Here is a 15998-nt window from a genome sequence, read left to right as displayed (position 1 = left end):
CAGTCACTGACACATGGGCCCTAGGGCCACATCTGACTTGCCTACGTGGCATGGATGGGTCCCACCCATTAGTGACTCTAGCCGGCACCCCTTCAGTGATAAAAATCATCAAACCCATAGCCCTGGCACGTGGGCCCCCCTATTCCACCGGTCAGCCTCATGGGCTAGCCCACACTTGCATGACAAAATCACGTGGCCCCCCTGCCGTGTCACTGCACAGTATAACACCCTTGGCCCCACCTGGCAGTCTCTGCGGCTAGTCTCTGGGTCTGTAAATTGTTCTGGGAATTATAATTCAAATAGATTTGAATTATAAATTCCAGAAACTCATATAAACTTCTCTATAATTCATATTTAATTCTCTTTAAATCAGAATAAGGCAAATAATATGTCTATTTTGATAAATAACTGTGTAGAATTCAGATATGTCATCTGCATTCACGTTTGAGCATTTTAAATTCATATATTCATTTAAATAACATTAATGATTTTTTTTATATTCATAAATTCCAAACTAATTATCCCTAGCTTACAAAATTAGGTAGAATATATCCAAATTGACAAGAAAAAGTGTAGATTTTTAATATAGCATTATGAGGCATGTTAATCATTTCCAAAATTACATTTAGGGTTCAACCATAATTAAAGCCTTTCTTTTAATATGGAGTTTGTTAGGAAGTGCTATATTTGTGGTTCTACTCCATTTAATTTGACTAGTCTAGCCTTAGTTTAACAGAAACACAATCATATGCCATGCTAACCACATTTAAAATTGTTTAGCTGATACAAGTTAACACCTAAGTTAAATGTGGAGTTTAGTTCAATTGCATCTTAGTTACAAATCATACTTCACTTCACTTGTTTAATAATTGAATTGGATCTTTCAAGCATCAACACTTGCCATGTCATGCATTGCATATCATGAGCATGCTCGATCTTCCACGTGGTAGTAAAATGCATCCTTTGCGCTTTCCTAGAGTTTCTGCTTCTTCTCGGTTAGGATCCGAAGATGTTGTGAGGAACGATGCAAGGTCTGAGAATATACCAAGCATGGCTTCCAGGGAAGCAAAACCTCCTTGTCCATTCCCAACACATTCTATTGGTTTCTCCCTTGTTTTTGCATTAGTATAACGATGATGTAGTGAGCCTTCTTTACCTATCCATTGCATGGCCTGATAATTATCACCCTTATATTGCCTTTACTTCCATTCTCAGCATGACTATGCCTGCTTGTAATATTGCAAGGCAGTGTTATGTTCGCAGTTAGATAGGTGAGTAGAGTAGTTGATCTAACGCTCCTTTCCCTTGTATACGCTCTCTTACCTCATCTTGGATAGACGAAAGTTATAGCGTGTCTCCATAGGATGCTAATGCCTATTGCCGCTTGAAACCATATACCCCTTTTCCCATGAGTGTTGCATGTGTACATACATCTGATGTAAGTCTTGCGAGCACAGTTGAGTACTCACCTTGCTTTATTTACTCTTTTGACCCAGATGTTGCAAATTAGATAGTAGCATTTGGGAGCAGGTAAATCTCTTGGTGAAGGACGACGTTAGCTATGGTTATCCCCCAGACAGTGGCCTAGGCAGGGATATGGAGGACATTTGCTTTTCTTTAAGCCTTCTTAAGGCATTTGCTATGCTTTACCTGTTGGAAGTATATTCCGCTGCTTCCATCGTGAGATGTATCTTGGTCATGAGACCTTCATATTGTGTTCGTTGTTAAATTTGAATCTTCGGAGTTGTTGTGTATATATGTTGTTGTGGATCTGTTATGCAAATGTGTTGTGATACCTACCGTTCAACCCACATGGTGTGTATGTTGTAACATGCACGTTGTGTTTCGTGGGCGTCCTGGGTCGATACTATGCGGATGCTAGTGAAGGTTCTAGATCTGGAAAGTGCCGCTCCTGGGGCTTTACAATCATGATCCACAAAGCTTCAAGCGGAAGGAGAAGGTGACAACAAGTCAAGATGAGGTGGTCCTACCAAAGAGAAGCCTAAATGGGTTTCTAAGTGGTCCTACCAAAGATCGCCATCAAGATGATGTGGGTCCATGGATTATGAGTCTAAGTACTAAATCGAAGCCGATCGGGAGGGGACCCCCCCCCCCCTGCGCCTTACCGGGAGGTTTTAAGGTTTTTATTTTGCCATAAAACCAGGTGGGTTAGTTGACTGACAAAATAAAGCATGGGTGTGCGATAAAAATCGCTCATGGGGATAGGGGTGGCGACGGAAGAGCGCAACAGGGAACATTATTTTCTTTTTAAGTAGGAGAGAAGATTAAGAAGGGAGATAGGTTTGCACATATGATTATCCAAGTACTAAATCTATATGTTTAAACATAACTTATAGTACTCAAACTACTTATCTCCAAAACAACAGGACCAACAGTCAATTTAACTTTGGACACCATGAAAGATCAAGAATGTCAAGTAAACAAAACCAGAGGTAGTTATTATCAAATATATGGCTTTCATAATACTGTATAGAATTGCATTCTCCCCGCAAAAAAGAAAAGGTATAGAATTGCATTCTAAAACTGGTGAGCAAAGAGCAAAAAATAACAGCATTACCTGCAACTTCACTGTTGCCGAATCTAAGTAGCACAATCCATTTGATACTGCCTTGCCATGCAAGTCTACATGTATGCACTCAAGGACTGCATTGTTTCTTTCTTTAAGTTGCCCTAACATTGCTTTTATTAAGGAAGTTTTACCCGCGCCCTACATGCATAAATATACGTCCAAGTTTAGTATTTCCATGGAACATAAGAAAATAATCACACACCCAAAGATATGGAAGTACCTCTAGTCCAAGCAATCGCACTCTCCGGGTCCTAACATAGACCTCTTTACATATTGTTACAAAATCACAGGTACCATATATAATAACTTCATTCAAACCCTTGCAACAACCTTTATCTTCAAAGGGCTCAACTCCATAATCTGGATTCATAGCACCTGTGACCACAGGAACCATAAAGTCCTCACTAGTGTAATTTGGAGGCTGCTTTAGTGGACGTCCAACTAAAATCCGCATTTTTTGCAATGTAGGTTGCACCTCCTGATTCAATGAATATGATGTCGTTGATGGTAGGGTTTCAACGGCCGTTGAATACCTGCATATGGATACTTTTGATTAAACAAGGGAATACATGCAAACTACTAAGAAATTGACACGCCCTAAAAGCACAATCTGAAAGAACAAAACTTTTTTCACAGGGGAACTTATTGATCAAGTACAGCATGCAGACATAGAAAATGTTTCTTCAACAAAACATTATTATTATGCAACCATAATTATATGATTTGCTTCCATATAGAAGATGTATTTGCAGATAGCATGTATAGTTTTACCAAGAGGCATTCTTATGCTGCAAACCATACCCAATTAAAATGTTGAAGATATTTGATACTCCATAGTTGTTTTTCAGCTAAGAGATGAAGCAACATATTGGCTATGTGAACTACTATCAAAGTTACAGTTACTTTTGGGTGCTAAATGTTACATGTGATGTTCCAACTTCTTAAAAAGGTATATAAAACAATAAGGATGCATTTAATGTTTGGTTAATGACTGGATTGGTCCCTCATTTTTGCTCTTGAAGTTTAAAAACGGACATTTTGGTCTGTGAGTCAAAGACACCACTGGGGTGACATGTCAATGCTCTGTCAGCACCGTTTCTCTCTCAGATCCCTCCCCTGTCAACAGTCACACAGGAAAAGGCCAATTTGCCCCTTTCTCTAGGCTCTACATTGCGACATTCTTGAAACGCATCATTAATTTTTTATCAGGGAATTTGAATGTTCCATGTATCAACTAAGGATCAAGCACGAAACAGCTCAAGAAAACATCAAAAAAAGATGCAGATCAAGCAATGAATCAACAACCTTAAGGAGAGCCCGACATGGCATGAACACGCTGTGAGACATGCCATCAGATGGATGTCCTTCATCGGTTGTTAAGCCTCAAAGGACTAGCATGCCCATTTTAAACTTCAGGGACCAAACTGGTATGATTTGGTGATTATCACTTTAATGTTTGACTGATTCCTTACCTTTCATTCTTTCTTATACAAAACATGCTGGTTTTGCCCCCATTCGATACCGAGTTAGTTGATTGCTAGTTTCCAATAACTTGCATTCAGAGTATTATGACGTTAACATTCTTTTTAGCTAAAAAAATGGTGTATCATAAGATGCAAGGCAACACAGTTCTAGACGAACATGTGAAAAAAGCATATAGGAAAAAACCAACTGCAAGTCTACAATGCTTGATCAAGTAAAATCGATTTTGCTGAGCTCATAAACTTGTACAGATCTGGCCCAGGCCAAAACATACCAGCTTCCATTTATCTGAGCCTGGAAAAGAGTGCACATATGCAGACCATGTCCAATTATATCTACTTTCAGCGGTTCAGCACTTTTGTCACCAGGAAGGCCAGTCCATCCAAGAGGAAGAATAGAAGTCGCAGTTCTAATGGCAGGAGGCTCCACAATGTGACCAAGTTCAACAGAATCAGTAGCTGTCAGACCAAGTAGCTGTTGTAGATGCGAAAATTGTTGTAGTTGCTCGATGCCCGTAAAAAGGGGGGCATTTGCACACATGCACACATGATACATTCTGCATAAAGTCATACAGATGACAACTTTTAGTGCTGAGTGGTCTTTTGAGAGCAATAACTGACTAAAAAAGTAAAAATGCAGATAAACAAATGCTTCCCATGCTACACCAGAAATCCTAAGCAAGGAAAGCTAAATTTGAAAAGGTGAAGCCATTGTTGCGAACATAATAATATCAGCTTTGAAATTTTATCCGACTAAATTAATGCAATGAATGAATTTTTGACCGCATGTGTTAAGCTAAATGTAGTTTCAGACTTAGTTGATACAAGGAACGTTCATTGTTTACACTGACCATCAATCCTAATTATCATTATTTTGCCACTAGTCTTGGCAGACCTACTTATCATTATTTTGCCTACAAACTGTGTGGAATAAAGAATACTTTATACAGCCCTTTATGAGAAACAAAGGCTTTCCAGCAGAAAGAAGATATGAAATGATGCACATTTCCTTTGTTGTCTTCCAAAATATTAATCCCTTCACAAAAAAGAATTGTCCTCCTTTTTCCTTTTTCTTCTAAAAACCATGTATGGCTTCGAGTTGGCTAATGAGTGATGAAAGTTTTGGGTGATAATTTGTACTTGTTGAACACAATCAAAAATCTTACTTTTGGAAGCGGGCTCTGTAGGATTTCATCGAGTGTGACTGAAGACGCTCTCTTAACTCCATTATAACAGACTGCACCTGCAAATGCCTTTGCCATAACAGAGCAACAGAAATGAGTAGATCCAATATGACAATATGTCAGACGATAAGACAAACTATACATGTTAGACCCTCAAATGCAAAGCGTATGCAATAGCATTGCATTTGAAAAAGTGTAACACGGGAAAAAAATGATAATCCAAAATCGGCGTCTTGAGAATGTCGTGGTAGCATGAAAAGTCTTCAAAACCTGTCGAGTCAAGCTAAAGGAGATAACAAAGAAGATGGTGCATCAGAGGAAGACACCACATCAGTAGAAGATACAAGATAAGTATCAAAAAGAAGAAGGGTTGTCAAAAGAAGATGGTACATCAAGAGAATGAAGCATTGTGCACAAAATCATAGCCCAAGAAAACCGGCCGCAAAAGAAGCTCGGCGGCAAGAGAATGGTTGTAGATCAACAATGCAAAAAGCGGCCACGAAAATCCAATATAAAGGACAAGGACCAAAAAAAGGCTGACGGACAAAGGTATGGTGGACTTGCATGGCATGAGAAAAACAGAAGAGCAACGGACTTGATGGACGCAGCGAAAAATATAGAGACGTAGAAGCTAGGGAGCACACACTAAGAAAGTGCAAGCCATCATGGATGCAAGAGTGGAAGCCGATAGATAAGGCGGTGTAGCATAACAAGTATCATCTGCAGAGGCAGACGGAGGAGACGAGGTAACATGCAGACAAGCACCAAGCGCTAAGGGAAGGCATGTGTACGAGGCGTAGTCCATGAAAAGCACGAGAGACGATGTAGAGCAATGATCACCATGTGCAGAGGTCGCAAGAGGAGTCGCTGAAGTGTGGCCTATAGAAGTAGGTGTAGAGCGATCATCACCACTGACGAAAACCATGAGACCAGCACAGCCTGCAAAAGACGCCGAAGGGAACAACATCGAATGCGGACGAGCAGTAAGCACCGAGAGATGATGCATGTGTGAGATTGGGTCAATGTAAGAAACACCATCAAGAGGCAGCGGGCATCAAGGGACATGCGTACTCAACGAGAACATTTTTTTTCTGTCTCTTTTCTTTGCTCTTTTTTTTTTCTTTCACTCTTTTTTTTCAATGGAGTGTGGTGATGAAACAAAGCAACCAAACCAAAATCCAGCAGCCACACGTAATAGTCTTTGACCTTGTAGCAGCAGGAATCAACCAGGAGCAGCCCAAGTGCTAAGCAGCCAGCGCCAGCACTTGGCCACGACGAGCAGGAACAAGCACACGGCAGGCAACCAGCAGCAGAAGAGAGAGGTGTGTGACTGCAGAAGGCAAGCAGGCAGAACCGTGTGCTAGCAGCAGCAACCGGGGTAAGCCGTGCGACGCAACAGAAGGTGGCTGGGGCTGCGCCATCCAGGAGGTGACGGGAGCGCTGACCAGGGGTGGTGGAGACGCTGGCCAGGGGATGGCTCATGTTTTGGCGGAACACGCAGGCCACGCTGGCGGACGTTGGACAATGGCGGCAATGAAGCAGATCAGGATGGATGGGGCGTTGACCTGGAGGCCCGGTCTGATCTGGATCGAGGGCGGGAGTCACCGGATCGGGGCGTTTGACCTTTAGGCTAGGCCCGCCCTGAATCGAGGTCATGATACCATGTTATGGATGCAACTTATCTCTGTTGCATAGCCCATGGGGCGTATATATATTACATAAGACTTGGGTACAAGGAAAGGAAACATAGCCTCCTTCACAATTCTAAGGTTGAGGCAATTTGAGAATGGCCCAACTCTGAAGACCATTTCTGAGGTAATAAGTTTTCATGGCCCTACAACCTTTTATAGGCGATTTGTGAAGAATTTCAGCAATATCAAGGCACCAATTACCGAGTGCTTGAAGAAAGGAAAGTTTCAATGGACAGAAGCAGCTGAAGCTAGAGATCAAGCAAAAACTCTCACAAGCTCCTGTTTTGGTGCTACCTGATTTCAAGTAGACTTTTCAGTTGGAGTGCGATGCAAGTGAAGTAGGCATTTGAGCTGTTTTATCTCAAGAAAGGAAGCCCATTGCTTTCTTCAGTGAAAAGTTAAGCCAATCATGGCTGAAATGGAGCACTTGTCAGCAAGAATTGTATGTTGTTTCAGAGCTTTAAAACCTTGGGAAGTCAATTTACTGCCTAAAAGGTTCATTGTTTACACTGACCATCAATCCTTAAAGCATTTTAGAAATCAAAAGCATGCCGATCGCATGCTTGCAAGATGGGCAGCATTGTTTACAGGAAAGGGGATCGGGGTGAGGAAGGAAGCAGGTAGGTGAGCAGGGGAAGGAAGGGGATGAGAGAGTTCAGATCGTATTTCATTTCCTCCTGTCTTGTTTGTGGTCACCAAGTACAAGTCCTCACACACACACACGCTGGCCACAAGCGGCCCACTACACCCACTGGGCTCTGGCCCATATAATCTCATCCCCTATCTAGTCCACTGATGTATTCGCATCAGGTGTGACATTATCTCATTGTGCATAAATCTGGAGCAACCAAGCGAGAAACGATGCTTTGAGTTGTCGTGCATGTCTCTTGACTTCTTTTGAGGGCCGGACATCCGGTACCTGCCCAAGTGCAGAGACTAGGGTTTCAGCCCATGTATCCCCATCTACCCCCTAGACTATATATACCATACCCCTTGGACGAATTAGGGTTGAACTTCCAGGTATGGACCAAATAAAGGAGTTGTATGAGGATGACGAAAACTTTGGCCATGTTCGGGTACAGCACAACAGTGGCCAGCCATTAGGTGATGACTACCTGGTGCAAGTTGGCTATCTCTTAAAAAATGATCGTTTGTACATCCCAAGAAGTTAGCTCCATTCAAGTGATCTTAATGGCCATGTTGGACGTGACAAGACTATTGCTAACCTAGAGGCTCGTTATTATTGGACAGAACTAAAGAGAGATGCTGGAAAATTTGTTCAATGGTGCCCCATATGTCAAACCTGCAAAGGCCAAGTCCTAAACACAAAGTTATACATGCCTTTGCATGTTCCTGTTGCTCCATGGGAGGATATTTCTATGGACTTCGCCTTGGGTTTGCCAAGTACCAGACAAGGGAGTGATGTTCTGTTTGTGGTCGTTGACAGATTCTCTAAAATGGCTCATTTCATTACATGCTGCAAGACAACGGATGTTCATCATGTGGCAAATCTTTTCTTTCGTGAAGTGGTCAGACTTCATGGAGTTCCAAGGTCCATTGTCTCAGACCGTTGTAGCAAGTTTCTTGCTGCAATTTGCCTCACTTTGTGGAAGCAATTCAACACTAAATTAAAATTTTCTAGCACTGTCAATCCACAAACAAATGGGCAAACAGAAGTGGTGAAGAAAATTTTGGGTAATCTGATTGTTGCATTTGTGGAGAAAGGAAGGGCCAATGGGATTTGGCTTTATCTTTCGCGGAGTTCTCCTACAACAACTCTAAGCATAGGTCCACAGGAAGGAGTCCTTTTCCTATTGTTTACACTAAAGTTCAAACACATGTGGTGGACTTTTTTTTTTCGAGGGAAACACATGTGGTGGACTTGGTGATGCTACCATCAAGGGGAAACAGAAAATCAACATTGTCCTTTGCAGATAACTACACTAAATTATGAAGAATTTCGCAGTGTTTTGGAAGCACAAAATCAGAAATATAAACCACTCACTGAGTGCAAAAGGAGGCGGAAATCATTCCATGTCGGTGATGTTGAAGTGTATATGTGGACTGCCTAGCCCTTTCCATCAGTTCGTACTTTTGGTTGTGTTTGCTAGTGCATGAAGCTTAACATGGCATCAGAGTCTGAGGTCTTGAGTTCAAATCCTGGCTTTCGCAATTTATCTAAAAATTGTTGCTGCCCCTCTGAGTCTATTCACGTGTTGACAACATGTGACAAGGTGATGGTCTACCTCTCAAAAGAAAGACTGCCTTTAGGTGTTAAAGAGAAGATTAGGCGGTGAAGGTATGGGCCCTACTCTACTCAGAGAAAGATGAACGATAATGCTTATGTGATAGATCTTCCAAGCAAAAGTTCACTATGTATGAAGGTCCTATTCTCGTGTACCAGTTGGTTGCGGTCATGGGCATTCTTACAAATGGAGTAGTGCAAGGAGCTGATGGAGCTTGGCGCCAAGTAGCTCGAATGGATTACCAGGGAATTTATGTCTTGATTTGGATGTAGTCTTGCTTGGTGGTCTAAATCTTTTGGTGGTGATTGGTCTGGATGTTTTGGTCTCATCTTTTTAGTCCCTGCGTCTAGGTTTAAAGAGCCAGCCAGCAAAATTGAAAGGATTTAGGCGTTATTAATTACCCCATCACTAATTGGCGCTAATTAATCCCGGCCGGCAGAATCAGGAGTTTCGCCAACGGCTGCGTTCGCCCGCTCATGAGGCTTCGTGTGCGCATGCAAAGCCCATGTGTGGCCAATGAAGGCGCCAGCCTTTTCGTTATTCGAAGCGAAGCGTACGTCTCCCAGTTAATTCTATCAGAAAATTAAACGAAGCAAAAGAACATTGAGGCAACGACCTAGTAAATCCGAACTTGGTATCGTGGCTCTCCGGCTCAATAAAAGCGGATGGAGGTAGTAGTCGAGATCATTTTTTCTTGATGATGTAATAAACTCTCTAATAAGTGTGATTGCATGCATCTATGATGCAGAGGCCAGGGGTAATAAAAGCTTCCATTATCTTAAAAAATTATACATGTTTCTTGTGATAAAAAAACATATATTTATTAGCTGTACATTTTATTTCAGAAGGTGACGAGACTGAAACTAAAAGTTCATACCGACGTCATCTTCGAGTATTCTGAATCTGAAAGTGTAGTAACTGATGAATCTCCCAACAGGTAAAGCTGGAAAACGTAAAACAATAATCATTGTCATTAATAGAAGTGGAAGCTCATGATAACCTGATAAGGGAGGAACAATCAACCGCAAGGCACGTTGTCCCCATCCGACTTGCGAAGCTCAAAGAGCTACGAAATACGGCGAGATGTTATGTTGGCCAGCCCATCAAACATGGAGTGTTATCCCTTAATTAGAGTCGTGGTAGATTAAGCAACTTTATTAGGAAATAGTCTAGTCAGGTTAGAGCTCATATAAGAGTTGGTATAGACTTACTGGATTGTCACTCAAGTCTTGTCTACTATATAAAGAGGCGGATCCCTCTCAACAAAGCAAAGAAGAATATTATTGTTCACTTTTTATGTACTACTCCCTCCGTCCCAAAATAAGTGTCTCAACTTTGTACTAGCTCTAGTACAAATTTGTACCAAACTCAAGACACTTATTTTGGGACAGAGGGAGTACTTCACAGTAAATAGGAAAATAAGGTTATGTCAGTACTAGATCCTTCCATAATTATTCAATGCTCATGGAACCACATGCATGCAAGCTTACAATGAATTGATATACCAGGTTAGTCAATAAACAAGAATGTTCCGATCAAAACAGGCATCATCATTCATTCAATTTTAAGCATTGGGCAAGTCTAAGACTACACATGTTTTGCGAGGTAAATAATAACAAATAACAAATGCAAATATTTCAAATGTGGAAGAAAAGCAAATAATAATCAGAGAATATGTATTGTGGCAAAGTTTAGAACTAGAGACAGAGCTAACATACACAAGAAGTAGGAATATTCTTCTAAACAAGTTGTAGCTGTTTAGCAATGGCCTGATAGGTTAAGAACAGTTTGAGAAAATCATGCTGGTAAAGATTACAGTGTAACAAAAGATTTGCCATGTACAGGTGTGATATGCATAAAAGAGTGTCGCGGTAACCATACCATGTGACATAAAGGGACACTGGATATGCTGCCAATAGTAGCTACAAATAAGAGCCAGACACGGGAGTAATAAATCAGAAGGATAATACTGACCTCACCAAATGGTATATATGAAGGCAAAGAAGGCACTCTACTCCACCGCTTGGAACATCCAACTTTAGATGAATTAATTTTTTCAGTCCTATTGTTTTCTTCAGTGGTCCCTCCATGATTGTCAGATAAAGGGGTAAGAGCAATCCCTTCTGAACCTTCCTGAATTTCAAGAGACCACGGCTCTTCTTCCGATTCATCAACCTTCGATTGCAAATAACTATCCAACTGTGTGGATGCCTTTTCAAAAATATTTGCTTGTTTTTTAAGTACACTTAAACTCTTCCGCACTCCTTCAACGGGAACAAGCTTTGAGAGTCTCCAGAGTGACTTTTGAACAGGGCCAACACCAAGAACAAGTTGTTCCCTATTGTTATCCATGGCACCTTCGGTGCTTGTTTTCTTATTTTCTTCTGATCTTGCATCCACTCTATTTGCAAAAGATGCTTCGGGTGTTTGGGCATTGTAGTGATGAAAGTACGCAGGTGACAGAATACGGGGCACCACATCCTCTGGAATACAGTACGATTTGAAGTAGTATTGCCATCCTCTTCGATGAACATAACTAATGCATGAAAAGAGGAGCAATTAAGAATTGGTTCACAATAATTAAAATAAAATAAAGTAAAGTATATTTACGATATTACACCACCCTGTCAAGTAGCACATTATGCCCATTCTAACCAAACTTACTCTCTTAATGCAGCATTCCCAACAGGTGGCTGAGAAAACGTGATACACTTCACCTGAAGCCTGTTAGCCTCTTTAGTTGGAGACGACAAGGATAGTACTCTTAATATAGCAAGAGTAGCCAAAGCAGCTACCTGTAATACAGTTTGTGACACATGAGTAATAAAAAAAGGGTAAGATAATGCAAGTTAGGCATTGCCTACCGCTCCGCCAAGCGAATGACCACAAAGAACAAGTTTTCTGTTCTTTTTCTGTGCAAGTTTGTATAGCTCCAGTGCTGGGATTCCCTTAGCACGAGCTAAAAAACCCTACATGAATTATTGCGTTAAAAGTCATAATAGCGCTGAATCAGTTCCTAGAAAAGACAAGAATTTTTTTCGAACAAAAATTGCAGCTAACGCATACTCGGTGTGCAGCAGGTTTTGATTTGCCGAACTGTTTTGGTTTTTCTCGACAGGATACCCCAATGTTTTCTTCACCAAATTGGTCGCTGTTCTGCTCAGAGTCAATAGCATCAGCTAAATCCTGAGCTGTATCCTCGTGAAATATGGTTCCTTGGAGTATATTCACATCAGCAATAATATCTCTAGAAACAAAAATATGGGAGAACTTGATGCAATTGTAAACGCAGCAAACTTTTCATACTTTTAAGTTCCCAAAAAATAAGCTTACTTGTATTGGTTTGTGCCGATAAATGTAGCAAATAGAGTGTCACCAGCCTCCGCTAAAAGATATCTACATGATTTCACCAACAAATAGATAAAAAAAAGCAGCAATAGCATGAGAAGATTTAGCATATGTGTGATTGGATCTTGTCTATTTGAGAGTTCTTCATGTGTTCCTCTTTGATTTGCTCTCTTTCCCCCTCCAAGTGTGAAAAGATCACCAATTAGGGTTCCACCCTACATCAACTGTCCTAAAGATTCTGCTCAGTGGCGCCGGACAGAAAAAAAATCTTGAAAGCGTTTGTTTCTGGTTTCAGATATATCGGGGGTCATATGCAATGTATCTGGATAATTTGCTGATTAAAGATGAGTGAAATTCTACCTCATATGGTTCTCTCATTAAGTGAATTTATCTTAGGCCATGTCACCATAGCAATATATAGGGTGCCATGCAAATACTCTTTAACAACGCAGAGAAGTCGTAAAGATCGGCACCAAAACTGTGTTAATCAAGAACGAATTCCAGCCTGGTAATGTTGGAATTAATCCTATTTCACATGGCTGGTCCACTCCATATTCAGAGCAAAGGGGGAATCGGCACTAAAAATGGAATTCTGAGAACCTTACTATAGCATTGTTAAGACTGTACCACAATCCACATCATTCCAGGGAAGGCTCATTCTCCATGAAATGTGAATGGCGTGAAAAGAGGTTACGCAAAGCAAGAACAGCACATGATTACTTGAACAACTAGAGACTTACTCAAGCATAGTTGCATCGTATTTTAGCTTAATGCTTGATTAGAAAGGTTTATCGAGAAGGAACGCCCATAATGTTGGCAAAAAAAAAGTGTGAAGTTTAGCTTACAGCTTACCGATGTGGTACATGGTCCAAGGATGGCTGAACACGCTCAAGTGAAATAATGTTTCCACCAAAATCAGATTTGAACTTATTGATATATCTCATCATCTCAGAAACAGGCCTCTGCCATGCACAAAAAGGTGACAGAGTAACATAAGAAAATGAACTGAACTTTATAAAAAAAAAGGAACAGTTATTGATGCTACTGCTGAGCTGGGCAACATCGACCCCTTCGTCAGCTTTTACAAGTAGAAGAATTGAAGATGTCAAATGGGAGAAGATTTTTTGACTTTGGCATGAATCGTCATAGTTGGTTCATGTTTTTGACTTTGCCCTCTTTTGGTGAGATCAAGTTTCTTTTCTTTGTAATAAACAATGTAATAAGGTAGGCTATATGCATCTAAGGATGCAGAGGCCGGGGGTAATAAAGCTTCCATTTTCTAAGAAAAAAGAGGTGAGGGGATTAACATAATCATGATGGGCAAATGTGCCAGGCGGCCCAGGACTAATGCTCTGTCATCCAATGCAGGTCTTTTTTCACCTCACCTAACTATTTCTGCAGAGACACTGAGAATATCCAGAGCACATGCTCTACAGAATTACATAAGGCATTAAGGCCATAGAGAATAGCAAGTTGTGTACTTTATGGGTGAGACTAACTAGAAGAGCTTTCCTCCGGAAGTGGAGTCTTCAGTTCTTAGCAGCTCGTCAAGCAATAACCAATTTAAGAAGGCCAAATCAGGTACTTATGCTTAACCTCACAAGTTCTACAACAAACAAGATATTCTTGCGGTAGATTTTCTATGAAGAAATATTATAAATGTATGTTCCTCATGCTGCTAGAGTAGTAAAGGTATGTATTGGTGGACAGATCATAGATGTACTTAGGCAATTAGATCTTTTTAGAGGTATTGCAGGTCCAAACTTTGGCGATGACTCTTCTATTATTGTTTAGTCAGACCTTTGGAAGGGTTCTATACTCCAATGGGTAACTCCAAAACACATCAAAGTATACAGATATTTAAACTTGCTGGAAATGGAAAGTGCATTCTTGCTTCCTTTGTCTAGATTGGCTTGGATCAGTTTCAAGAATTAGATGGTAAGGTGTCTGGAATAAAGTATTTAGAGTAAAGATAACTTCACATAAATTTGGTAATCGCCTGAATTCCAACGGACCAAGTGTATAATTTTTTATCAGATTCTGAGGAGAATTGGCATTTCCTTTTTGGAAAGGGAGAATGTCCTCATGCATATGGATATGGATGAACTGCACACTTAAGCATTTCATTTCCATGAATTACGTTGCATGATAACTCAACGTGAAACTTATAATGAGGAAGCACTTCGCGGAATCTTAACTATGAGCCCTTTGTCACTCAGGTCATTTAGATGATTAACAGCACTTGTTATTTGGCAGCTCTTTAGTCAAAGTTGATACAGGCTTGGAGCTTTCTTGGTCTCATATGGGGCATGTTACTGGAAAAAAAATCACACGTTGGAATTTGCTAAAAGCTAGGCTACATAATAGTGTAATACACATAATCTTTCAAGGATCGTTAACTTTGAGCTGCTATCATGTTTGATTCAATGGAACTGGAACAAACTCTAATTACCCTAGGCCTAATAGAAAGTACTACTCTGAATTCTGATGCTTTATTAGAAGCACAATATATACGAGGGATAGTTTGGCTGACAAGCCGACTCAAAGGAAAAACAATCTGACTCTGAAACAAATTCTAATCTGGACTCTGCACCTAATCACTACAAACTCTAAGCTCCCAAGAAATAGGAAGCTGTGGGCGCTCCAGGCTTTGATAGCGCGGTGGACCCCGCTGGTCATTGGGAGGACGCAGGGGAAGGCGTGCCGGTTTCAAACTTGGTGTTTCGCGTGTCAATTGTGTGGGGGCATTGCGGTCTTCGTGGCCTTCCGTGGCTCGCTTCGCCTGCTCGCCAGGGGCATGAGATCCTAGCTTGGCTAAGGATGACAATCGCAGGGCCAAATCAGGAGGAGACTCATGGACTGGTGGCTCCACGCCAAGCAAAACACGCCTACACCGATGCGCAAGGGTCTCGCCTCCATTGCCCTCCTAACGCCGTGGATGATTTGGAAGCAGCGCAACGAATGCATCTTCGACAATGCCCAACCTCTTGTCCCAGTCCTGGTCTCTAGGATCAAGGACGAGGCCGAGCAATGGGCACGAGCTGGTGCTCGTGGCTTACGGGTCATCTTACCCACCACCTGGGATGTACACTAGTTTCTTCTGCTCCGGCATGAACTTTGCCTCTTAGGAGGATTGTAAATAACTCTCTATCTTACCAATGCAATGAAACGCAAGTCCTCTGCGTTTTCCTGAAGAAAAAAAAGAAGGGGAGGCGGTTCCTTTTTTTTTGCGCCTAGAGAGGGGAGGCGGTTCCAAGGGTAGAGAAGCTATCGACGCATCCATCGCCTCCCCCAATCCAACACCTTGCTTAACCGCGCATGTTCCCCGACCCACTCTCGAGGCTCACCGGCTGCAAACTGCTCCCAGCTTGCCCTCCCTCTCTCTGATCGCTTCTACAATCTTCGCGTAAGTCCTGCAAGCTCTCTCAAGCTCTCTCAAGCTCCCTCCCTCCCCCCCT

The 15998-nt window shown here is 41.5% G+C and overlaps 1 protein-coding gene across 3 annotated transcripts in view; it reads right to left on the bottom strand.

The window, feature by feature from the left end:
* Positions 1–15998, bottom strand: part of LOC119316813 — a 39563-nt gene that overhangs the window by 11860 nt on the left and 11705 nt on the right. For 2 of the 3 annotated variants that reach the window (XM_037591203.1, XM_037591204.1), the window contains exons 2-12: positions 13393–13502; positions 12526–12588; positions 12259–12439; positions 12057–12161; positions 11857–11987; positions 11167–11728; positions 10070–10135; positions 5238–5314; positions 4347–4628; positions 2811–3123; positions 2579–2728 (exon numbers count right to left, since the gene is read on the bottom strand). In XM_037591203.1, the coding sequence (XP_037447100.1) occupies positions 2579–2728; positions 2811–3123; positions 4347–4628; positions 5238–5314; positions 10070–10135; positions 11167–11728; positions 11857–11987; positions 12057–12161; positions 12259–12439; positions 12526–12588; positions 13393–13502 (2040 nt within the window). The remainder of the gene's footprint in view (positions 1–2578; positions 2729–2810; positions 3124–4346; positions 4629–5237; positions 5315–10069; positions 10136–11166; positions 11729–11856; positions 11988–12056; positions 12162–12258; positions 12440–12525; positions 12589–13392; positions 13503–15998) is intronic. The other variant, XM_037591205.1, reaches the window with a different exon arrangement.

Source organism: Triticum dicoccoides, chromosome 6A (genome assembly GCF_002162155.2).
Source record: "Triticum dicoccoides isolate Atlit2015 ecotype Zavitan chromosome 6A, WEW_v2.0, whole genome shotgun sequence".
NCBI lineage: Eukaryota > Viridiplantae > Streptophyta > Magnoliopsida > Poales > Poaceae > Triticum > Triticum dicoccoides.
The sequence above is the reverse complement of the archived record's forward strand: the minus strand, read 5'-3'. Positions and strand labels throughout refer to the sequence as shown.